At 33.7% G+C, this 27,152-nt stretch overlaps 1 protein-coding gene across 2 annotated transcripts in view; it reads right to left on the bottom strand.

The window, feature by feature from the left end:
• Positions 1–27,152, bottom strand: part of Gbe1 (1,4-alpha-glucan branching enzyme 1) — a 210,857-nt gene that overhangs the window by 174,483 nt on the left and 9,222 nt on the right. The window contains exons 1-2 of one of the 2 annotated variants that reach the window (XM_070030450.1): positions 9,869–9,960; positions 1,965–2,134 (exon numbers count right to left, since the gene is read on the bottom strand). In XM_070030450.1, coding sequence (XP_069886551.1) covers positions 1,965–2,134; positions 9,869–9,873 — 175 coding nt within the window. In that variant the 5' untranslated portion in view covers positions 9,874–9,960. Of the gene's footprint in view, positions 1–1,964; positions 2,135–9,868; positions 9,961–27,152 lie in introns of those variants that run through there. The other variant, XM_070030451.1, reaches the window with a different exon arrangement.

The following is a 27,152-nucleotide window of genomic DNA, read 5'->3' as shown; positions in this document are numbered from 1 at the left end:
TTAAACAGTTTGGTTATTAAAAAACAGTGGTCAAGGCAGAAATAACCATGTTTTCGTGTATGGAAATTATAAATAAAAGACTAATTTAAGTGAGAATCCTACTATCCTCAAAATACCTTTCCTAATTATCACTAGATCATACAAATCTGAAATTTCGGGTCTCAGGACATTCATAAATTTTTCTATAAAGTTTTCCAATAACTCTCCTGAAACATAAACATCTGACATTATTTTTTCTTTGTGACTGTATGGGAAAAAAAATTTAAACCTTCATTTTCCTATAAAGAAGCTTGTAGCTACATGTGACTTTTGAGCACTAAAATGAGGTTAAACAATGTAACTGAGAAACAAAAATTTATATTTTGTGTTACTCATTATTTAATAAGTAAAATTAATTTTAAAACTGTAACTTAAGTAACCTATGAGAGAAATTGTAATTAACTGTGGAAAAGTTTTAGTATAAGAGTTTTCTTTTAAACTCAAATATGTGTCACATATGGCCTGTAAAAAAATTAGCATTTACAATAAGACTTCCATGAACCAGATGAAGAGAACACAACACAAAATAGAAAGAAAATACCTTATCAATGATATTTATATATTAAGTGTTTATATGTATATAAACAAACTTTTAGTAATTTTTGTTAATTTTTTGCTATGCTTTTGTTGAATTTTGACATTTAATTTATACCCAGTATAACTCAGGCTTATTGCATGATTCTATATTATGTTGATTCAGTTGGATAACTACTATCCTAAACAAGACTAAACAGTATCATCATCCCAAATAGTTTCCTCATGTTCCTTTTTGATCAAGCTCAGCTACTGCTTTCAGGACCTGACAGCCATGATCTATTTTCTGTTGCAATAATTTTCCTACCTCCAGCATGTCATAAAAATGCAATAATATGAAACTGTTGAATCTGGTAATGAGTGAAAATAATATTTTACACATTACGTTCCTGTAAAGATTTACAAACAAAAATCCTTTCGGCATTTCTTTTTCCTTTTCAAGAGCACTCTACCACTGCCTGTTTTTTTCAGTTACTTTCCTGTCACCATTAACTTCCTATATTGTCATTCTGTGGCCTTTCTATACCCTTCCAAAATCAAACCTTGCAGATTATATTATAGATCATTATACAGGTCCTTCCTCCCACTATACAGTAAGTAAGGAAACTTAACTTTGTGCTACTGAGAGTTTTATCACCTGCTAGTGTAGCTGAGTGCAGATGGTGATGCTGAGGTGATAGATCCCATTACATTACAGAAAAAGGAAGGGAAAAACAAAAAGTGACTAAGGTTGCCCTCTAGGCCAACAGTGTGCATTTATGAAGGTCTCAGAAACAGGTATGAGACTGTAGAGAATCCTTGCAAAAACTCAGATGCCAACCAGCGTGAGGTGCTCATGCTAGTGGAGATATAGCTCTGCTACAACATTCACTTGCCTTGCTATTTGTTTCATCAGAACTTATCAGCCCAGGTGAATACATTTACAGTAGTCTTCCTACCACGACTTTATTCATACCCGGTTGTTTTTCATATAGATACAGAAAATAACATTTTTTTCAGGAACACATCACAGGAGAAACAGCTCTATTACATGAGTATAAATAATAATTTTTGAACAGGCACAGGTAGCTCAGGCCTATAATCCTAGCCTCCCAGGAGGCTAAGCCAAAGGACTGCTATTTAAAACTAATGCTAGGCAGAAAATTCCCAGGAGAACATTTGGAGATGTGGTTCTCAAATCATAATCAGCCAAGCCAGCATAAGGCCCTGATTTCAAATGCCAGTAAAGAAAATAAAATAATAAAAAGAAAGTAAAATAAAATATATGGAAACATTTGAAATGTCAGTTATTTGAATCATTAATCATCATGTCCTAATGTTGACAAAATACAGTGTGTGCTTTAAATAGAAGAGGAAAAAACTAATAGCTTCAACTCTTTCTTAATACTCACTAAAGTCTCCAGTAAGAAATACTGCTTCTGCTCCTGGGGCCCATTCTTTGCAGTACAAACCACCATCAGAACATCTGTGGATGCCAAAGGTTTCATAGCCTCTGGAGAACTTATCAATACCACCTTCATTCTCTCCAATGTTGTTCAAAATCTGATGAAACTTCGTATACCTTCAACAAAAAAATACATTAGAATATTAAATAGAATTCCCAAAAAGGTGAATTAATATTTCAATAAAAAAGACAACATTGAAGAAAAAGAATGTAAATAATTTTAATTATTGAGATAGATGTCCCAGTAAGATACAAGAACAAGCTGTTATATAAAATAGACCATAGTAATCCAACAAACATTTCTTGATAATCTCAGGCATTTTAGTGTAAGAATATGATGGCTGTGTTACCAATGAACCATTTACAAGCCTGCATAACTGTAGCTTCCTTATCAAGAGAGTATAATGAAGAGCACACCTATATCTCTTCTGAATTCTAAGGAAATGAAGACAAATTGTCAAAATCTAACAAGAAAAATAAAACTATCTCCAGGAACATGTCATAGACTTTCCCTAAGCATCGCCAGCCATATGGTCTCTGTCACGGGTACTCAACTGTGTCTCTGAAGCATGAAAGAGGTCACAGACAATATGCTAGCGAGTGGGTGTAACTGGGTTCCAAAATACCTGTATTTTAAAAAGAAAGAGACAGAGAAATAAAAAAAAGAGTATGTCAGCTATGACCTTTAGGCTGTACTTGCCTAGCCTTGCCCTAAAGCAGATAAGCATGGCAAGAACACACATCATGTCAACTTGTAAAAGTGGCATTGAGAGGAAACTGAAGATCCCCAAGTAGAGTCAAGAACAGTACATGGCTGCTCCCAACGTTTTGGTTCTTGTGTACATACACACACACGCACACACACACACACACACACACACACACACACATACACACACACACACACACACACACACCTATTTTCACTAATTTCTCTCTGAATCTAAGGAGAAAGAACTAGATTGTTATGGAATTAGTATACTATGTACACTATGAAGGTGCCAGAACTATACAATGAATAGGACTTCTACGTAGTATTTCTTCAAACCCTAAGAGACAGTGACAATGAAACCCTCTAAAAGATGGAGTATACAGGAAACATACGTAATCTGAGAAGTTGATAATTACAGATAACCTACTTTATTTGACCATACAAAGGACATTTTTTTACAATTACTTCATGCTTCAATTACTTCATTCAAACATGAATTCAATAAAATAAGAGCTAAGAAAATATATGACAAAATAATGAATTAAAAATAAGACTACATAATTAGGGGAAATTTTCAAATTATTAGAAGTAATGGATGAATCAGAATAGGCAAAAATACTTATAGGAACAGATAACAAAATTAAATTAGAAGGAAAATACAAAAATATGAATATATTGATGACAAGCTAATTGATATCCAAAAATGACAGCTGCTGAATCAGAAATACAGCTAAATAAAGCTAAATAAAATTAAATAAAACAAGATCAAAATGAATATACAATATATAAAGCATAAAACGTTTTAAATAAATTAAGTCATGTCTGCTATGTTTCAAGAAGCTTGGAAAAATATAGTCAACATATTAGGTTTAAGCATGATAAATGAAAATAAAGAAATATTCTCACAACTAGAATGAAGAAAAAAAAAATCACACTAAAACAACAAAAGAAAGCTGGGCTCACAGCTATAATCCTAGCTACTCAGGAGGGTGAGATCTGAGGATCATTGCTCGAAGCTAGCCCTAACAGGAAAGTCCTGCTATCTCCAATTCACCAACAATAAAGACTGCAGGGGCACTATAGCTCAATTGGTACCCAGTAATTATTCAAAAATATGAAGAGATGCCACAATTTACTATGAGCTTTTCTTAAACACTGTAATGGTCATAAAATACTTAAAATACTCACCTGAACCAAAAAAAAAAAAAAACCTAGATCTTCAGGTTTATTAGAATATCATTTGCAAACTCTGTTAACCTATAAAAATTACATTTTATTCTGCTCCAAGTATCAGTCGTTGCTTCTTGGCACATGGAAAATAATTCATAATAAGTGGCTAATGTAGTATCAAGCATCAAAATGACACTATAGAAAAATCAACAAAAAAATCAGGAATTAAGGCAAAAGAAGCACAAAACTAATTACTGATTTTTAAGGCATACACTTGAAAAGGTTGAGTAAATGTGCTAATATTTATTTGTCAATGTAAGTATAATGCTTTAAAATACACTTTTAGATTTATGTATTTTCATAAGATGTTTTCATATGTTCCATTTGGTAAAAAAAAAATTTTTTTCAATGGAAACAGGATTATAGCATTCTATTACTTTAACTAAATATCTTGACTTCCCTCAAGGTCAGCCCTACAGCTTCTGATACAGGAATACATATTCCACTTTGAAATCGCTTTGGCTCAAAAAAGAAAATGCCTGAGGATACAGCAAGCTCATCATGCAGGTCCCTCTCCTGCTAAGTCATCTCTCTTAACATTTTGCTATGAATTTATAGGATGCTTAAAAACTAGGTCAAATTTTTGGCAACCAAGAACATAAAATGGAATTAGTATAGCAACTAGCATTGGGTATAATAAGATTTGTAATATTAGATTTTTATCTCTACATACATTAACCCTTTTACAACAAAGGAAAACACTGCAGGTACAGATAGATTCCAAAAGTCAAGAAGGTAAAAATCAAATTGCATCATCATTAATTTAGAAAGGTATACTTAAATGAAATCTCTAATTAACAATCTTCTTTTCTTTTAAAGAAAGTCCTTTATTTTTGCATGAGTAAAGTTCTTAATTTTATAAGTAAGGATGTCAATGTTGTTGGATACTAACAGTTTAGTCTCTAAATCAACAGTGTAAGTTCAAATCCCAGGGCTGTGACATATTACATGTGACATTGAACAAGTCCCTTCACATTCTCTTCTCTTGCTTTTTTTCTCCTGTTAAAGTCACAGGGAACCACGAAATCAAGGTGGGAGCTTTGCCAAAAGTAGCCAGAGGTATTCAAGGAAACTTGATTAACATTTTCCATATGGAAAAGACAACGTATTATTATATTTTAAATTTACCAATTCTCCTTTTTTGTCATGGTGAGATTTAAATATACATGGTAATCATTAGGAAGCATTAATACCCACCCCACAATTCCACAGATATTCCAGAGCCTTTCCCATATTTTCCCTTTTTTGAAAAAAAAAGTACAAATATTACAGTAATCCATAATATATACTATGTATTCCATATTGATTTTAAATGTATAGATTAGAAAAAAATCTTAAAGAAAATTAAGTAACTGGCCTATTCAAGAAGGAAAAAGAACTCTTTATTAGCATGAGTTAGGTGTTGGGGAAGCAATGAAACACATTCAGGTCTTTTTTCTCCTCACAGATCACTCAGCCAGGAGCTTCAATGAAGTGCTAGTTTCAGTCAAGGCTGTGAACACCAGAGATATACCAGGGAAGATGGAACATGGCTTATCTGCAAATGTCTTATGTGTAGAATCAATTCTGATTGGAGAAAGAATGGCATTGCTCCATTTGTTAGGAAATGGAAAGACTTGGAAAAAAATTTTATTAAGTGAAGTAAGCCAGGCCCAAAGAAACATAGGTATCATGGTTTCCCTTATTTGCAATAACTAGTATTTATCTAGGACAAGCAGAAACGGTCAAAAGCTATGTACAGGGCTGGGAAGGTGGCTCAGTGGTAGAGCGCTTGCCTTGCATGCCTGAGGCCCTGGGTTCGATTCCTCAGCACCACATAAGCAAAAAGAAAAAAGCCGGAAGTGGCGCTGTGGCTCAAGTGGTAGAGCGCTAGCCTTGAGCTGAAGAACTGAGGGACAGCGCCCAGGCCCAGAGTTCAGGCCCCACGACCGGACCCAAAAAAAAAAAAAAAAAAAAAGCTATGTACATATGACTATATAACGTGATGTTAAGCAAAATGAACCCTAAGATGGAGACACAAGAGATTTTATCTTTCTTGTTCTTTTTAATGTACTTATAATGTACTATGTGATTTTTTTCTTGTTTCTCTTATATGTTCTTCCCCCATGGTATATAAGCCCTGTTGTCACTGTATTCTATTCTGGTACCCTGAATCTTGTATATATATTTTTATAATTTGAGGAGGGGAAGGGAAATAACAAAATGCTAAAACAAGGATACAAGTTGACCCATTGTAATAATGAGATGTACAAGACACTATGTTTAAAATTAACTTTACAACTTCCGAGGGAGGGGGGTAGAGGGGGGGAGAAAGGGAGGAATTGGGGAGGTGGGCGAGAAAAGGATGGTAGGGAAAAAACAAATGAGGGGTTAACAATGCTTGATAGGAAAGGTACTCATTACCTTGCTCATGTAACTGTAACCCCTGTACAGTATTTTTACAATAAATAAAACATATGTGTGTGTGTGTGTGTGTGTGTGTGTGTGTATGTGTATGTATGTATGTATGTATATACTTCTGATTGGGCCTAAAATCCAAGAAACTTCTTTGGAAAATGCATGCCTAGCAAGTTCATTTGTGAAGATTTTATTTTCTTGTCTACTTACTAAGGGACAGCATGTTTACAGCCAAGAAAAAGTAGAAAAGGAAAAATTCAGGGGAATTTTTTCATAGCTAAAGATGAGAGAAACAAAGTTCAAGGAAGGGAAATTGAGTGTTAGATTTTAATTTTAAATCAGTTTTTAAAAAGACTTCAGGGATTCAGTACAAACTTTCTTCATGATATGAAAAATACCCAAAATACATAAAATTACTCCTATATCAACAACATCACATAATGGTTAGGCATTTGAGAATTTAAGGACATTTTATGTTCTTTCATTAGGGCAGGTATTTAGGAGCAACAAACAAAATCCAACCTATTCATTGAAAAATATTTATTGGTCACCAATATTTTGTCACTAGAGAATGTCTTCAACTATTCATCATTCTAATGGTGGGAAAAATAATCTATTCAACTCATGAGAGCATACAGTTGGGATACTTTTGTGAACAGGAAAATGAGCAAGGTAACAAGAAGCACACAGTAGCTCATCTCGGAGAAGAGAAGACTTAAAGGAGTAATTAGCACCTGAGCTGTATTTTGAAAGACGAGTCTTACATTTGGATAGGTAGCAAAAGACAGAAAAAAGCATTTGTAAAGATTAGATCTATATTGTTCATATAACTAGCAATGTATAGTCAAAAAGGTATGTTGAAGAGTCCAACGATCATCAGTATAGAAAAGACAGTTATCATCCAGATAATTAAATAAAGATGAAATCCCTTTAAAGACCTAACAGAGAAAATAAATGACATGATCTGAGACATGTTTTAAAGGGATCATTTTAAAGGATGAATTTTATAAGAAAAGTCTATAAATTAATAAAAACCTTTATTAGACTAAAAGCATAGGGATTCTTTTGTTATACAAGACTGTGCAGTGAAATTTAAAATTTGACTTGTAAAAATTTGCCAGATGCCAATGGCTCATGCCTGAAGTCCTAGCTACTGAGGAGGCTGAGATCTGAAGATTACGGTTCAAGCCAGCACAGGAAGGAAAGTCCTCAAGACTCTTATCTCCAATAAACTACCAGAAAACCAGAAGAGGCACTGTGGCTCAAGTGGTAGAGTGCTAGCCTTGAGCTGAAGAGCTGAGGGGCAGCACCCAGGACCAAAGTTCAAGCCCCACGACTGACAAAAAAAATTTATTTATCTGTCCACATTAAGTATATATATAAATACACAATATATATAGATATATAGATATATATAGATATATATATAGATATATAGATATAGTATAGCTAGTCACAACATTTCTGCCTTAATAATTCAATCCAGCTAGACACCAATGTTGTAATCCTAGCTACTCAGGAGTCTTGAGATTTAAGGATTACAGTTCAAAGCCAGCCCCAGCAGGATGTTCCTTTAGCTTCTTATCTCCAATTAACCACGAAAAAAGACAAAAGTAGAGCTATGGCTCAGATGGTAGAGTGAAAGTCTTGAGCCAAAAAATGCTTAGAGACAGGGCCCAGATCCTGAGTTCAAGCTATAGGACCAGTACAAAATAAAAATAAATTCATCAATGAGGGTGTGTATATAAAGGTGAAATGTACAGATTTCCACAAGTAAATAACAAATCAGAACGGAAGATGACCCTGTGGAGACAGAGACTGCCACCAGCTTCGAAGTGTCCCTCTCAGTAGCCATTGAAACTTAAGATGAATGCCAGGAGTTGAGAGGGATGAGTAGACAATCAATTCCTATCCGTTTCATTTCCACTCAACTTGACAGCACTGTGCAAATCTATGGGAGTGTCTGTTCACTTAATTTTTATTAATATTACTATGTGTATGCTTATAAGAGCTGGGACTAGATGTTATTTGAATGAATATTCTAAGACTAATTGCTATATAGCACCTACTTCATAGCAAGCATGAAAATTTTATAAGCAAAAGACAGTTCTACTGTTAGCATCATTACCAAATTGCACTTAATCTTTTTTAATTAATGACCTAGAATCACAAGTCTCTTTCTCTGTCTTCCTCTCTGTCTCTCCCTCTATCTCAGTATCATCTCTCTCTCTATCATTCTCTCTTTTAGCATCTCTCTCTTCCAGTACTAGGGTTTGAAATTAGGCCTTTTCTTTTTTTGGCAATTACCCTGCCACTTGAATCACACCTCTTTGCTTTAAGTTATTATCATTATCTCAATTTATATCATTATCTCATTGGCCCGATGAAACCCAGAATGGTAGTCCTATACCTATACCTACACATACCTATACCTCCCACAGGGCTAGAACTATAGATATCTTCCATGCTGCACTGAGGCAGGCCACCATCCCATGTCTCCCCCAAGTAGCTGGGATTACATTCATAAGCTAGGATGACTATCTCAGCTTCATTTATAAAACAAAAAGACAATACCCCTGTGGTCAGGGTTATTGTGCTTATGTATATTGCACCCACAAAAGAAATTATTTTATACAATGTCTCATTTTTCTTTTTTATGAAAAAGAAAAAATAGATTTCTAGTAGAAACAACAACAAAAACCTAATTGTACTCATTACCTTACTCATGTAACTGTAACCCCTCTGTACAGCATCTGTACAATAAAATTTGAAAAAGTATTGGAAAAAAACCCTAAGGCTGTAAAAAAAACTGAAATATTCCTCCCATGCTAAATAATTGGTCTCTTATTTTCTGATGATATAAACTAAATGCTATCAAGGTAACAATTTTGTTCACAGGTTAAATAAACAATGTGTCAACTTAATATATAGATTTCATATATAGATTTCTATGGAAAAATGATTAAAATATTTTGAGGGGAGAAAAACTGTTATTTGTTAGTTGTTTGTTAAAAGTTATTTCCTGACTCTTGTAGTAAGTGCCATATGAGATGAGGTCAAGGAAAATTATTGCAGAAATCCTCTAGATCTAAAACTCTATTTTAACTTAGATGTATTTAACGTACAAAATATTCAATGTATTCCATTTAGTGGTACCACTAAGAAAGCATTATGTGAGTCAGTATTTCTTTTACCAACTCGACCTAGATTTCTATAGCTGGAGTACTAGAAATACTATAAAGCTAGAGAAACAAAGAACCTGCTATATAGCCGTGAATGTAAACATACTCTGACTTCTTAACAGATTAATTAATTATGCTAAATTAATAAAATGTAGAGAAATTAATTTTAATCACCATGCCTTGTGTCATGGTTGCAAGCATATTAATAATCTATTGCCCTTACAGTTTACCAATGTATGATTAATAAGCAATATTATAATTTCTAAGGTCTTCTGGCAAAGTGAAACCTTACCGCTTAACTAGAAAAAAGAAAGAAAAAAAAAAACACACCTCATCTGAATGCAATAAATCAGAATTACTGAAGGTGAGCCCTGAGAGATATCCCATCTGGTCAGTTCTGGAAGTGTCAAGCATTGTCCCAAGCCCTGGGAGTGCCAGCCTCTTTATCAGGCTCTCTTTCCAGTCACGCTCCTGTTCACGTCTTTGCTACATGCTCTGCTGATTACCTTGGAAAAGGGCACTGCTGTAACTGTTCAACTGACCTTTCAGTTTATTTTCTCTTGTGTAATATGAAACATGAGCTAACACAGTCTTAGTCTACTGATTTCTAGGAAGAATTCAAACTTAATGTTTCAACCATCTTGGCTCAAATAGCAATGTGCTCTTCTGTATTCAAGCTTTTTTTTTTTTTTTAAATGTCATAGTAAATGCTACAAGTGTGGGCTATCGTCAAAAGTTCCAGTCCAGTCCTCTGTTAGGTAGTCCATGATCTGTATAACTGAGTTACTAATGTATGGTTAACCCCTTTGCTGAAAAGCAATACCAACCTTTCAAATCACTATTACAGGTGAAAAATTGAAATATCCCAATGAACAGATTAAACATATATTTTATCTTTTTGTCTTTTGAAAGGAATGCCACTGTTATTCAAACACTGCCAAAAACCCAACACTGGGGGCAAAAAGCAGAGATAGAAAGTTTAGAGTGCACACCCTAGATCTGATACTAGACCTAGGACCTTTAGGAAAATAAACACCCAAAACCAAAGCTACCAGTTCTTCTTTCATTAAACAAACAACAACAAAAATAGTAGAATTAAAAGCTGCCATGCAGGTTTAAGAACTTTAGCCTTTTTTTTAAGTCACTGCCTTTATTATAATTTTTTAAAATTTTATTAATTAACTATATTGTTATTATAGACGTGATATACAGAGGGGTTACATTTACATACCTCAGTAATACATACATTTCCTTTTCCACAGTGTCATCTGTTCCTTCATTCTCTCCCATTCCCTCCCTGCCATCTCCACCCAAGAGTTGTATAGTTCACTTTCATTAATGTCCAGTGAGGTCACTGCTGCATTTTTCACACATTTTCCTCCGATTCTGTGACCTCCCTCTACCCTTATATAGATATGAACATGAATATACTCTATATAAGGAAAAGAATACAGAATCAACAACAAAAGAAAAAAATTAAGAGTCCTTTGTTTCCATATCTTTGTAGTTCATTTCAGTATATTATTTTATATAAATATGATGAGGTGCTTGGATATTGTACCTCTGTGATTCTCTCCTAAGACTATCCTCTTTTGGTCTCACTGTATATGAGACCATATTCTAAACGTAGAGTAGTAAATTCATAGAGTAGTAAATTCCCCAACCAAGAAACATAAAAAGACAATCCAATTATGAAGGTATTTTGCATATCTGTATACACCAAAAAATATATAGACTACTCTGCACAAAGAATAATTGATTAATTTAACCACACAAAATGATGTGATCTAAGCATCCTTCTGGTAACAGACAGATGTTAATTTATTGACAATTTTTGACAAATTTATTTACAATAAATTGGTGTGGAGGAGGGGTACTTCTATTACTCCCATTGTATAGGCAAGAAAGTTAGTCAAGCACTTCTACCCAGGGCCATATAGCTAGTGAGTGATTGTTCTAAAGCATTTCTCCTTCTTTATATCATCATCCAGTGTGTTTTATACTTTATGCTTTTACAACTTACTACAATTTCTATTCTAAATTTAAATTATTCATTACATTTTTAACTAGTTTTAATACACTAAACCTTTAAAGAAAAAGTATCCACCAGAACGATGAGACATATCGTCAAAAATAAATCCATAGAAAATTAACATGAAACATACTAAAATGTATTATTTACATAACTAAGTTCATAAATTATTATAATAATTTCTCTCAGTTTTTGAGGTTCTAACAAAGAGCAGAGGGCGTAAATGATTATCTAAACTGCTAAGAATTTTTTTATTCTTTTTTGAACTTGAGCTGAAGCAATATAAACACATAATTTGATATAATTTGAAGTACAATTTGATAAATAATTTAAAACAGTACCCAAGTTTTAAAAAATATTCTTCATAACAATAGTACATAGTTTCAAGCAATATAGTATTGATCATAAGATTAGAATACAAACACTATTTTTTTTCACCTAAAAATCATCAAAGATTAGAAGGCTTATAAATACTGGCACTTACTCAATCCCATTTCTCAAATTATTAAATATGGCCAGATAGCCACAAGCTTTGGGAATGATTTTTATACTAGTAAAAATGAATCAATTTTCATTTTGGCAACGATCATGATATTAATGTATATCAAATAAAGCCAAGGAAATATCTCGTGTGTTCCTTCTTTCTCCCTTTCCCTCTCCATTTCTCTGTACTCTTCCTCTTCCTCTCCCTCTCCCTCTTTGAACGAACATGTGGGGCTGGGAATGTGGCTGATAGTACTTGCCTAGCATGCACGAAGCTCTGGGTTTGATCAGTATCACATGAACAGAAAAAACCAGAAATGTCACTGTGGCTCAAGTGGTAGTAATAGCCTGAGCAAAAAGAAGCCCAGGGACAGTACCAGGCTCTGAGTTCAAGCCTCAGGACTGGCCGAAAAAAAAAAAAAAAAAAAGAAGCATACACACACAAAAAAAATATGTTTATATATTGAACAAGATCTTAAATGAACTTCAAGAAATGGAAAAACAGGGTTATTTTTTTAACTTATTGTTTTGTGTTGTTTTCTTGTTTGTTCTTCCTCTTTTGTTGCTGTTTTGGGGGAGGGTAAGGGAAGTACAGAAATGGAGGAACAAAGGGTGAACAAATGAAGTAGTGATACTCACTAGACACTATGTTGGAAATGAACTATACAACTTGTGGAGGAAGGGGGTCAGAAGGGAAAAAACTGGGAGAAAATGAGGGTGACACTGTTCAAAAAGATATATACTCATTATCTGAGTTATGTAACTGTAACCCCTTTATATATATCACCTTTACAAAAAAATTTTAAAAAAGAATTTGATGTTATTGAATCAAGCAGCAGTGAAATATCAAAGGTCTATCAAACTTTCTAACAGTTCTTTGTTTTTACTAAGAGACACAAAGGTTTCAAACATCTGATGCAAAACTATAAAGATCAAAGAGCTTTCATAGTGAATGCCAAGATATTAGCAAAATCTCCTTTAAGTTGTATAACTTCAAGTATTACATCTATATCTTTCTTTCTTTTCATAAAATTCAGTATATCATAAAAATACATGCATCTTACATGCATATGCACACAGATTTCCTCATACATATAATAACTTAAAACACACCAAACAATGTATCTAAAGCAACAGGCAGAGCTTGGCAAGATAGTGGTCTTCCAATCATTTGCATATCCCAGTTTATTATTTCTCCAAAATTTTGTATATTTTTAAATAATTACCCTAATTGGCATAGAGATAACATGTTCAAATAAATATTACAGAGCTATAGTTCTCTGTAAGTTATACAGTTTAGAAATAACATTCATAAATTTCACTTACCCTATTATCAAGAGCTCCTGCACCAAGTTTACTACTTTAATGAAGAACATAAGTTGTAAATAGATTTGGAAGAAAATTCAAGGTCAAATTACAGCAAGCAAACTAAATTTGCTTACTAATATGCCATAGTTATTCATGATTTAGTGGCCTATCCAACATAGTAAAATAGAAATTTTTAAATTGGGGTATAACTATAACACATGAGAACAGCTTTCCTTTTTGTGTCCCTAAGTATACTATGTTAACTGAACACTGGTATTGATAAACAATGGTGTTGATAATTAATAATCAAAATAGGAACCATATAGGCTTATTGTTGCTTGTGGTTAACCTTTTGAAGTCTGGGTTAATAAAAATAAATAAAATAAAAATAAATTTAAAAAAACTTTGGCCAACCTTCCAAAATGGAACAATTATACAGTACTGTAAATTTATTTGCTGTCATTTAAAATTTTTTCTACTAGGTGTTCTAAAGCCAAAAATCATGTTTACCTTTTTGGTCATAATTGTATATCCTTAACCTTTTGTCAGGCATTCATTAAGACACTGAGAAAAGGTTCTCTAGCATATTGGATCATAACATACTTGTAAGAAAACTTATATACATAGTAATTCATATACCTAGCAGTAAACTCCATGATCTATAAACAATGGCTCACTTAGTTCTTTCAATTGTGTGTGTGAAGAATTGCACAAAGCAGGGCACCACAGTTCAAAGCCAGCCCAGGCAGGAAAGTCCTTAAGACTCTTAATTCCAATAAACTACTCAAAAAGAGCTGGAAGGGCTCACTACAGCTCAAGTAGTAGAGAGCTACCCTTGAGCACAAAGAGGCTCAGGGACAGCGCGCAGGCCCTGAGTTCAAGCCCCGGACTGGAAAAAAATTGCACAAATAAGGAAACTAAGGATAAGTCATGTTACTTAACCAAGGTCACGCAGTAAATGATTAGTTGAAACAGAAATTTAAAGGATCTCTTGAGCTTTGTGGTAAAGTCCTTAAAGTCATAATCAGATCATAAAAATGGCTTGTAATTGTGATTAATTAATCTCATTTCCAAATCATTTTTAATAATTCACAAAGTTCTTCTGGGGAAACTTGCTGCTAGGATTAATATTTCTGCATAATATCTTCTAATTATTGAGCACTGTCCAAGCATATCACATGGACAGTGATTTTATTGAATATGAATCTGACATTCATGCATGAAATATTAGGAAAGATTGCATCTATATTCAGTGATAGCAAGAGATTTAATTTTTTTAAAGAATAAGAAAGAAGGTTCCTCCAAGTGTACAATCTGAGAAAAATATCAATTTTAAGTGATTTTTTTATTTAGTTACAGATGCATACTAATGTATAGACACATGACCCCAAAAGATTACATATCTGAATATAACTATGAGTTCTTCATAATGGCATTACTATTTAAAGACAACAGGCTATGAAATAAACATAAAAAGTATTGTACTATTGCATTCAAATATATATCTGTATTATATTTGATATATCTTATTTTCAGAAATAACTTTAAAGTTTTATGGAAAAAAGAAGCTTGGTCCAGTTGTCTTCTTTAATAGAAGAATGGTCAAAACACTATTATAAAATTAGTAACTGTCTTAAATCAATAATATCAAAACTAAGTCACCAATCTGAGCAAATCAAGCACATGGAGTCCTTAAAGTTCATAGCGGATTGATTCTAACCACAATCACCTCCTTTAGCCCCTTAACTCAGTTATTAATTCATTCAAAATATCTTTAGGCTGCAGACATGTTCTTAGACACACATATATGTATGTATGTACACATGCATGCATATACGTGCATGTATGCAATCATTTACATGCAATTCCAAATCTAACCTGGTATCTAGCCAAAAGTAGGTAGGCAACCTAAATAAACTATATTTGAACTATTTTTTTTCAAAAGATGATAAAAGTTTGAAGCCCCCTCCTTAGGAAATTACTACATTGATGGGCTTCCTAGTGACATCAGCTTATGCCATCATTTCAGTAAGAATCTAACATATTACAAGCTCCCAAATACATCTTTACTCATTCTCAAAATGTCAACCCTATTCCACAAGGAGGGAAGAAAACTGACACAAATTCTCAGTTTTAAGTAAAAGTAATTTTTAAAGAAGAATGAAATATCAAAGATGGCATATTTAAATAAAAAAACTCCACTGACAGACAACAAAATAAGCTATTCAATTTGTTCACTGTATATTCTTCCTTTAAAAAAAAGTGCAATACATCTTAAATTATTTCACTCCTTGTTGCTCAGTCCCAGTGATAGATCTATTTTATTATTGTTTGCTTCAATACCTATTTCCCTTCTTTCTTCTGACTTTCAGGCAACATTCTGAAAACCTCTCTTACAAACAATAAATACTAAAAGCAGTGGCACTGAAGCATGACATACTCATTCTCTTTTAAGACTGGTTACCACCAGAGCACAAAAGTCCAACTCTGCACCCTCAAGTGTGACATTATTTCTTTTTAAAAACTCCTGGAGAAGACAGAAGCAGTCATGTAATTATGTATCTGCAGCCTCTCTATCAACTCTCCTCCAATATGCAGTACTATGAAAAGCATTAAGTCATTCAGCCTAACAAATCAACTCCAAATCAAAGCATGGTTTAGAGGCTAGATTTTCTGTTTACTTGTCTTTTTGTTGTTTGGTTTGGTGTTCTAACCCTTGAAAAACAAGAAGTTTCAAATTCTCTCCCTTTACCTTACCACTAGAATCAGCACCTAAGTAATAATCGTACCCATCAACAGCTGACAGCTCAACAACTGAAAAAAGTATGTTTGACATTTTTCTCCACAAGAATCCATTCACAGTTGCTGTACTGTTTCAGTGAACCTACAATTGAGAGCAGCCTGAATGCATAAGAGTCATTCTATAGGAAATATGTACGTATACCATTAATATACTTTATATATGTCACTAACACACAACTAGTCTTATTTCCAAAATTACATTTAAATAATAATTTAGCAACATGTTCTTACCAAAATGCTAAATTGAATACATGAAAATGCTTGAAAGGATGATAATAAATACATCACACTAAAATACTTCACTCTATTTTCTGCACTTCTTTGATATCAAGATGCACATTAAAATGATGACCATTAACTAAAGTCATCACTATTCAAATTTTGTAGTTATTAACCTCAGGCCAAAAATACATATTTTTCTACAGAGAGATTTAAAAAAGCTTCAAACACTTACTTGCCAGTACTAGGGACTCAGGGCCCTGGGAGGTCAATATTTTTTTATTTTTCCCCTATCAGTTGAGCTACAAGGTCCCCTATCAGCTTTTTGCCAGTTAAATGGAAATAAGTCTCAAGAACTGTTCTGCCCAAGCTGACTTCAAACCTTGGTTCTCAGATCTCAGCAAAACTTCTTTAATGATTTCATCTATAAACATAAAAATGAACCACCTTCCATTGAAGGAAAAAATTATCATTGATCAGAAGCAAAAATTAATTTTCCCAAAATAAAAATGCAAATCTAAAATATGGAAAATGTGAAATGCTTTCATATCCAAAACCAAATGCTAATGTTAATTTTAGATACTCGTCACATACATCCTCCCCATCACTGATCACATTTAAATATGTACTATTCTTAAAAAGTATGTCTTTATAAGTGCAGTCCTGCATTGGACTCAAACCGAGTGTTTGCCAAAATCACAATCTGAGGTATTCAAACTGAGTGCCTGGACCGTTTCTAGAGATGAGGGTCACAAACAGAAATCTAACATCACTAAATGTATGCCAAATTGTTAAAAATGTCTACCCACACATAGATGCATTTCGTCTTTTATTGAATCAAGACTTTTGCTTTTTTTTTTGACTCTGTAATATGAGATTACCTTTTACTTGCTGTTCTAAGTTTGAAAAAAATCAGATATACTTACTTTGTATGCAATCATATTTTTCTTTTCAAGATCACATTTTCTATAATTATATCTGCCTTCAAAATTCCTTCCTTCCTTACTCCTTCCTTCCCTCCTTTCTTTCTTCCTTTATTCTTTTTTTACTCTTTCTTTTAACTAAAATTCACCTTAGAGAATTTTTTTGAGAAACATCAAAATGCATTTTCTCTGGACTAAACCTTTTTTTTGTTAGTTTGCTTTTTTGTTTTTAAATTATATTTGGTAATTCCTGGGCAAAATTTCTGTACAAGAATTATACAAACAATACATGTATAATATGTTCCTAAACAGACCTATAAGGCTTACCGTTAGTTAAGAATAAATTAACCAAACCAAGTGCTAAAGGCTCCCACCTGTAATCCTAGATAAATCAGGAGGCTGAGATGTGAGGATCACAATTTGAAACCAGCCTAGGCAGGAAAATCTGTGAGACTTTGATCTCCAATTAATCATCAAAAAGGCAGAAATGGAAATGAGGTTCAAGTGGTAGAGCATGATCCTTGAACAAAAACGTAAGGAATAGTGCCTATTCTCTAAGTTCAAGCTCCCATACTGGCATGAAAGTTTAAAAGAACAAATGAACCAGTCATAAATGTCAAATGCCACAAGAGAATCATTAATTTTATGCTGAGTGTTAAAGCATCTTCAGTTGATAGATGGAGTCTGACCAAAGGCATTCCCAAAATGAAAAAGTGTATTTTAAGAAAGTTAATTTATATTTGTGAAATTTCTATATTTAAATTTTATAGGTAAATTATTTTAATCATTTTAAATAAAAATATCTCAAATGCAGCATCTCAAATTTGAAGCTAAAGTACAAAAGAGACTATGAAAGTTAATATAAATGATACTCCAGGCAAAAATAGGGGAAAAAAGTAAGCAGTATATTTTTAAGCTTCCTTTGGAAGATATATTCATGCTGAATAAATTGAAGTGACATTTGGTTTCTCATAATTCCAGGCTGTCCTGATGGCCTCCTAAGTAACAGATTCTTAATGTAGCCTTTTTTTCACTAAAACTGACATCCAGCCAGAATTGTCAAGGCAAAAGATTATTTTTAAAGAGGCTCACATGATTACTTAAAATTATATCGTCTAATTATGTAGAATTCTCAATTAACTCTCCCAATTAATTACTACAGCTAGTAATAAATATTAGAACCTGGTAGTATCCATTTATTTGTCTATATGTGAGCTGTTAAATCATAAATACAATAAAGCATTGCAAATGAGGCAGAAGATATAACTACACTGAATGGGAAAGAAGATAATTATCAAACTGTCTGAATTTAAAATGCCTCTCTGAAGAAGAATCTAGTTCACACACATATTATAGAAACAAAAACGTCTGTCATCCTCAACACAATTAAATATATTGAAAGTAATTAAAACTTTTTAAAAAAATAGTGATTTCTGAAGTAGATACTGTAACCATGGGTATAAAAAAAGGAATTATATAATGCAAGAGAAACTGATTTATTAGACTTTTATTCATGGCCTTTAATTACCCTGGCCATAAATCTCATCTAACAAAGATAGATAATGAAAATTATATCAAAATTACATCAACCATTTTTTCCTCCAAGAGCAGAAAGAAAGTAGACACACCAAATGTAGCCACCAGTGAATAATCATAGTCTAGTACTAATACCTTTAGTTTAGCAATGTATTTTAATAGGATATCATAAAGAAATGTATTCAAAATACTAGTTATCTGAGAACAAGAGAACAAGAGAAGCAATGGAGGGAGTGATGGAAGGGGGGAGGGAATTAAAAAAAGTAGCAAAGAGCTGGAGGAACAGCTCCAGCTCTAGAGCACACACCTAGCAAGCTCAAAATTCTGAGTTCAAACCACAAAAAGAAGCAACGTTGTCAAAGAAAAAGGTACAATGAGAAGACTACTACTGTGAGATTCTAAATTCTTATCTCAAATCAAATAATTCAGATGTCTTCTTATGTAAAAAAAAATGGATAACAAAAAACTATTTGAATATTTATCACTAAAACTCTTCTAAGTGTTGTTCAGATATGTCAAATTTCTCCCGATTGCTTTCCTCACCCTGTTTATTCTCTGCTACTCAAGAAGCTGATGGATGGATGACAGATTTGATAGGTAGATAAATAGAATGTATCAAGAAAGAGTATCCACGCACTTCTATACAGAAAGTTCATTGAAAGCAGCTCTCAGCTTACTAAACAGGTATACTAGAGAATTACTACCTGTATATTAAACATTGAATGACTGAGGAAGAGGGCTCAAAAGTCTCTTAAGTGGCGCACAATGGTGCTCCTGGCTGGAGCTCGGCAAGACCAGAATGCTGAAAGGAAGAAAGACAGCAAAGACTGTGCTCAAGCATCAATGAGATGTACAAGTTGTTATGTCAAAAAACGAACTTTACAACTTGTTTGTGTGGGGGGGAGGGGAGAGATGGGGAAACAAAGGAGGAGGCAACAATGCTTGATAAGAAATGTACTCATTACCTTGCCCATGTAATTGTAACCCCTCTGTATGGTATTTTCACAATTTTAAAAAAAAAAAGATGTTTCAGATGGAAATAAGGATTCCACTGGGAATTTGAGTAGAAGAAATTAATGTTAAATTCTGTCACCTAACTGTTCTCTATTTCATCTCTGTCCTGTGACTTTGTGTAAAACTGAGTTTAAAGGTGATGGCAGAACAGCATTAAGTATGATGTTTGAGTAATGCTTATGTCTCTTTGTTAGATATACAGGAGGAATCTAGAACAAAAGACAGAGCAAAAGGATTTCAAAGACTTACAGTTCAGTCAGAAAAGAGGGGATTATAGTCATGGCCCAAGAAGTCAAGGTTACAGAAGACATTAGCACCACTTAGAAGCCAGGTATTATGCATCCTTTTGTACATGCACAACAGGAAAAATTGCCTTGAGGGGCTCTCAGGAATTAGCCAGGCTATGTCAGGCTGAAGGTTATAAAGGTGTAATCTCTGTTGATGAGATTTTTAGAAGAAAATTCCAGGGTACTTAGATTGTCCAGGATCACTTAGGCAAGTGATCCCCCTTCTAGGTGCTCAAAAGATACTGTAACTGTTACTCAAGCAGCAATCCTGAAGAGAAACACCACAAAGCACTTCTCACTGAAGAGAAACACCACAAAGCACAGCCAAGAGATCAAGTATAAAATTGTTGCATCTTTTAATCGTTAAAAGTGTTACTGCAAATTTCTGACAAGAAGACAAGAAGGAAGGTGAAAGCAAATGACTTAAGAGTCTTTTCAGAAACATTATGAAAATGATCGTTTAATTGTTGATGTGACAACCACCTGTATCTCTTCAGTCCAGAGCTAGCTTGGTACTTACTGTCATGTTATGTAAGAAAATCTAAAATGTTCCTAAAAATATCTTTTCTTTCTCACAACTTCCATAAACTTTACATACAAAATAATTTCTTTATAATTCCTTAACCTTTGGGAAACAAATAGCTTCATTATTCCTTCCTATGCTTCCTACTGAATGAATTATATCTGTCTATAATTCATCCTTTCCCTTTCTTCAGAGCAACACAAAAGCATGTAATGGTACTTTTCAATTTGAAATTAGCTAATTTTCTAAGTTTCATACTGCTTCTTTTTCAGGCTTTGACAGCACATAAATGTGGTGATCCCAAACAGCTCCCACTGCCTAATTTCAATCATGCATTCCTCAGCATTCAAGTTCTTCTGTCCTGTGATAATGAGTCTTGTGGAGTCTGTACAAAATTGTAGCATACGTTTACTGTATTACCTACAGTGTCAAAAAACATACATACAAATATGTTAATATGTAAAACCTAATTTTAGCCTTGAAAAAATCCATCTTATTTATCTTACACACTAAGATAAAAATAATCTCAGAGAATAAAATAACCAAACCTGTTAGTAATTGAACTGAAGCCAAATTATTTACCCCAAGTAATGTGTGTTTGTCTTTGTCTCTGTCTCAGTCTCTCTTAGTGTCACTGTTTCTCTGTCTTTCTTTCTATTATACACACACACACACACACACACACACACACACACACACACACACACACACAAATGCCAAATGACTGGATAATTTAATTTTTTAATAAAAAAAATTATAGTACTGAGTGAACATATGTCATACAGCCCCCAATCTGCCCATTCATAACTTATTTTAGGTAATATTTAAAAGAAGAAACTATCTCTGAGATGCCATGTAATATTAAATACTTAAATTTTTAAGGCTAATTAGTATATTTACAGCTGGCACTAACACTAATTAATGCAAACATGATTATAAGTGACATGGACTAACCAGTACTACTATAAGCCTAAGAAGTATTTAGTTCAAGAAAATGTTTGATACTTTCTAAAACCACAGAAAAATTTATAGACCTGGAGTGAGTCACAATGTGACAGAACCTCAGTTGTGTCTAAAAGTATAAATTCTTGTTCTAAGCTTTCCATTCCACTTGAGAAAGAGCATCGACAAAATTCCCAAATGTCAACACAGATGGAAGTTGAGAGGAACAGCGATGGAATTTAAAATGCAAACTGTAACCCAAAAAAGAATTTCTCCTTACTCCTTCTTAACGCTATGATGATTATCCACAAAGAGAGATAATATCCCATTTTCTACCATGTCTGTTCATAGAAATCAGCACAATGAATGAGAGGACATACAAACTAAAACAAAACCTGATATAGAAGCTAGTTACACACACACAAACACACAAACACACACACACACACACACACACACACACCAGATAAAAATATATAACATTTATAATGTACAGAGTTCTAATTTTATCTTAGTTCTTCTCTCCACATATATTTTATAAAATCTCTTAAAGATATTATTTTAATAAATACCTCAAAAGCTACCTCTGTGTAAGCCAGAAGTATTATAACCATATGTCTTTATCAAACTTGGATGCTTTTATCAGACTTTCTCCAATGGAAAAAAAAAATATTCCCTAATTTCAGACCCAAAGACAAACTACAAGAAATGTACTCATTACATTACTTATATAACTTTAATCCCTCTGTACATTACCTGTACAATAAAATATTTTTTAAAGAATCTGAATATAGAATGGTAGTTTATCTCATGCCAAATTCAAACCTAACTCATGATCATTTGGGAAAGCAATTTAGGAAATTTGTTTACTAGTTTATCAGGTGTCATGTTAAAAAGTAAACCTGCTACTCACTGATTGAACTTGAATGTTCTTTTCTAAATCAGAAAATCAGTGTCTTAATCTAGTGTGAATATTGTTTTACAGGAAAATTCTATTCATAACTGCAAAAGTTCAGATTGGAAGTTAAAATTCCATTCATTACAAAAACAAAATATGACGTATATAATTGGAAATGAAAACATTTGAAATAAATGACAAAATTAGCCATGTCTTCCCCTTAGTCATATTAAAAAGAAATTGAAATTAACGTCAAAATTAGCCATGTCTTTCCTTTAGTCATATTAAAAATAAAATAACATTTTTATGAACCAAAGTAATATGAACAAATAAAAGGCAGAGGCATCCCAGCATTTGCTAAATAAGACAGTCTAGCAAGTCCACAGAGAATTTTAACAGTGAAGGTGAGGAAAGCCAGCAAGGACAGAAATTACTACTGGCCTGGCTGGAAAAAGCTTTGTTGGGCCTGAGGCAAAAAAAAGTTTTAAAATAGGAGAATGTTCTGAAATAGAAATCATGTTAAACAGAATTGCTTGAGGAATGTTAGGAAATGAAAAATTACACTAACTGCATTGGGAACAGCAAAGTGATAAAAGCACAATGCACAAATTACAATCTTCTTCACAAGGAGTATTAGACGAGAAAAAGGTTAAGCTGTATATGTGAGAGGTTTGGCCCACCACAGGCTACTACATGATAGAAGAATTACTTTCAAGCATTCCTAGGGACTCTCCAACAACGATAGTAATAAATATTTCTGGATTTCTCATATTACAGAACATTGCTGGACCGGACCCCCAGTCAATACATATTTGCAAAACACCCCTTGAGTGCAAATCTCTATTCTAAGTTCTACAGAAAGACCAAAAGGCAACAATGTGTTTCCTAACTATATGCTTCTATTCTTAAATTCAAGACATACATCCAGCATCCCAGGGAGCTCAGTCAATCACCATGTACCAGACAGCTACATTAACAAAAACACAACCCTAAAGAGAGTAAGAAAAGAGCAACCAGAAAGAATATGATTGATAGCTGGTGAGACCAAATACTTTTATATATAGCAATGCTTTCCCTATGATTATGAGTCTAAGTAGCAAATATTCAAGAGTAGGTAGTAATACCAAATAAAAAGTGTAAACGATGCAGAAACGCCCTTCAAGAGAAAATGGGGGGGAAAAGCCATGTTATAAAGGACATAAAACAGAGTACACATATTTGTGTATGCACTCACCCACAATGTGGTCACTAATTTTAAGTGTGACAGAGAAGATGTCTTTCCAACTCTCTTCATTCCGGGAAGAGATCAACTCTAGAATAATGCAAGTCATAATGAGTCACTGCTCATAAATAACGTTCTTGGGACAACAAACTTAGGAACAGCTGTGACTTGGACTGGGTCCAAGGGAAGTTGGCATGTCCAGAAAGGTCTGGGACTATTACAGATAAAGATAGTCACTTGAGCTCACTCACTTCATCAAGATATAAATCTTCATCAAATTTACTTTGCATAGCCCATGACTTTTTTTTTATGTTGTCAATGCTTTTACTTTATGCAACAGATGTGATACATTCAACATAACAGTCACTTAAATGAAAAGGGCTATATGGACTCGCTGTGCCAAATAACCTAGAGAAACCTGGCCAACTACAGAGCCACAGGTAACTCCTTGATTACATTTAAGATAATATTCATTTATTTCTCTTTCAATAAAATTTCTCTTTTTTAAATCATAGATAAGTAGATGGGTAGACTCTTTGGCAAAGTTGGAAACATAATTAGCCCCTATTATGAACAATGAGATGACTGAATCTTTTTTATCTTAATCCTTCCCTACAGTCATTTTTCTTTTTTTATTGTAAATATGATGTATAGAGAAGCTACCAGGTAATGTAGGATCAGTAGATGGCACTCCATATTTATTTTCTTTTCTGAAGTTTACTAGCCAAATGGTACTCGTAGTAATGTCCTCCACACTCATTCAGGAAACAGACTCTGTAGCTTACTTAGGAATTGCCTTCTTGTCTCTAAAAATCGTCCCCTATGGTTTTCAAAATAGGTTGCTCTCATTAGAAAGATATTGATTATGTGGTAGGATATGATTTACAAACTATTTTATTGTAAGTTTTAGATCTTATATTTGTGGCAATTCTTACACATTTTGGCACTGAATCATTTTTGCAAAGAAATGTTCACTTTAAGAAACAAACAGGTACAGGCTACTTAATCAGTTGTTTTAATGAAGATTAATGTCTTAGCTACTACTTTCTTTGAGTCTTTTTCAAAACATCTCTTCGAATTTGACCACAGTCTGATTAAAGACTTATTCCTCCTTTGAGAGAAATATTTGGGAATTGAAGGCAATTCAACTAAACATGTTTGAACTATTTTCCTTGACTAGACTGAGTATACTTTTGTCATTACTACAGTGAATTTGCCTACTGTAATTGTGTTCACTTATCTAACTGAGTTCCTATCAGGCAGGAAGCATGAAAAAGATAAACTTAGTCTCTCACATGTTGCTAGTAGTATACCAAAGTATCACTGACACAGTAAAAAGAAATAGGGGCTGGGAAGGTGGCTCAGTGGTAGAGCGCTTGCCTGCATGCATGAGGCCCTGGGTTCGATTCCTCAGCACTACATAGCAGGAAAAAAAAGCCGGTAGTGGTACTGTGGCTCAAGTGGTAGAGTGCTAGCCTTGAGCTGAAGAGCTGAGGGACAGCGCCCAGACCCAGAGTTCAGGCCCCACCACCGGACCCAAAAAGAAAAAAGAAATAGTTTGGACACTGCTAACACTAATTATATATTTTCCATAGATCCTAGATATCCTAATCCCAGGCATTTATCTCAGAGAAATAAAATCTGTACAGAAATACTCCCAACACAATTCATTATATTTCTGTTAGAGAAAATCTAGAAACAATGTAAATGTTCTTTGGCAGGTAAACAGAGAAATGAGACTGATTGTACATATGTACAATAAAACACTATTCATTGACCAAAAGGGACAAACTATTGATACTGTACAACACACAGAGAACTCCAGGGCATGGTACAGAGAAACAAAAACAAGTCAATCTCAAAAGTTTATATATTCTATGGCTTGTTAATTTATATAATATTTTCTCAAAGAAGAATTACAAAATGTCATGTCAAAGCAAGCTTTACAATGTCGGAGTGGGGGGGGAGGGGGGTATGATTGGGTGGGGGGGAGGGGGGAGGCTGGGAAGGGAGGTGAAGGGTAAACAAAGGAGGAGGCTGCAATGCTTGGTAAGAAATGTATGCATTATCCTGCCAATGTAATTGTAACCCCTCTGTACAGTATGTTCTCAAATAAAATAAAATTTAAAAAAAATATATTTTCTCAAAGAAAAAACAAATACAAAAATGAAAGGAAACCGGGTCAGTGGATCAACATTTAGAGATGGTGAACAGTGTGGTTTTTTGTTTTATTTTGTTTTGATTTTGTTTTTGTTTTTGTTTTTGTTTTTTCACTCTTGGGGCCTGGACGCTGTCCCTTAGCTTTAAAGCTCCAGGCAAGAGCTCTACCACTTAAGCCACAGTGCCACTTCTGGTTTTCTGGTGGCTAATTGGATATAACAGCTTCATGGACTTTTCTTCCCGGGCTGGCTTTGAACCATGATCCTCAGATCTCAGCCTCCTGAGTAGCTAGGATTACAGGCATGAGCCACTGGTGCCCCACAACATTGGTCTTGTGAGTATTATGCATGAGGGGGTTTCTTTGTGGTGATGGAACAATTCTATATCTCCATTGTGATAGCAATTTCATTAAGAAAACACATGAGAAGACTATGAAGTCCATGTGAAGCAATTAAGGGAATGTGAAGACTAAGGGAATATGAATATGGGTACCACTATAAACTTTCTGGTTTCCCTACCACACTGAAGTTATACAGGATATGACCACAGGGACAAGCATGGTCAAGAGTAGATGAGCCTCCTCTTTTTACCTCTCATTTTGCCCCTTCCTCTGTGTCTAATCCATTCCTTTAAAATGAAGTGCTATTTAATACAAATTGTAATTCTTTAAGCAATTTTCACTGTATTTTAATTATTGTATTTTAAAGCTACTTTGAATTAAAACCAAATTATAGCTTTCATATCACTTTTCGTTCTGTGTGTTTTCTTATTTTGTGTTTGTGAGTAGATTTTAATACTGTCAATAACAGTACAGAGCTTTTAATAAACGTCCCATTGAGAAGAGAGAGCAAAAAAAAATTTAAAAAGCTGTTATCCTACATTCCTATCACTAGTAAGCACAACTATTAAGCACCACTGCACTGTCAACCAAAATAAAAGAGAATGGAAGACTAACAGGTATAAACAAAACACAAATATGCAAACTACAATGTCTGAGTTTGTTAATACAGAAAAATCAGAATTAAGAGAGAAAGCTACAAAAGTTCAAAATGACAACCATGAACTCATTGGGAAACATCAGAATCCTGGAATGATAGCCACCAACCTTCAAGGGAGAAAAACTGCAATTAAAAACAATAAAACTCAATCACTAGGCACTCATAATTTCTAAATAACACAGAATAATAATAGATAATAGATCTATAACCTCTCAGGAAAAAAATCAGTAATATGACTTCAGATACATCATTAGTCTTCCAGTCTGA

Source organism: Dipodomys merriami, unplaced genomic scaffold (genome assembly GCF_024711535.1).
Source record: "Dipodomys merriami isolate MVZ:Mamm:240054 unplaced genomic scaffold, mDipMer1.0.p SCAF_2, whole genome shotgun sequence".
In the NCBI taxonomy this organism is placed as follows: Eukaryota; Metazoa; Chordata; class Mammalia; order Rodentia; family Heteromyidae; genus Dipodomys; species Dipodomys merriami.
Note: the sequence above shows the minus strand (reverse complement) of the source record. Positions and strands in the feature narration are given on the sequence as shown.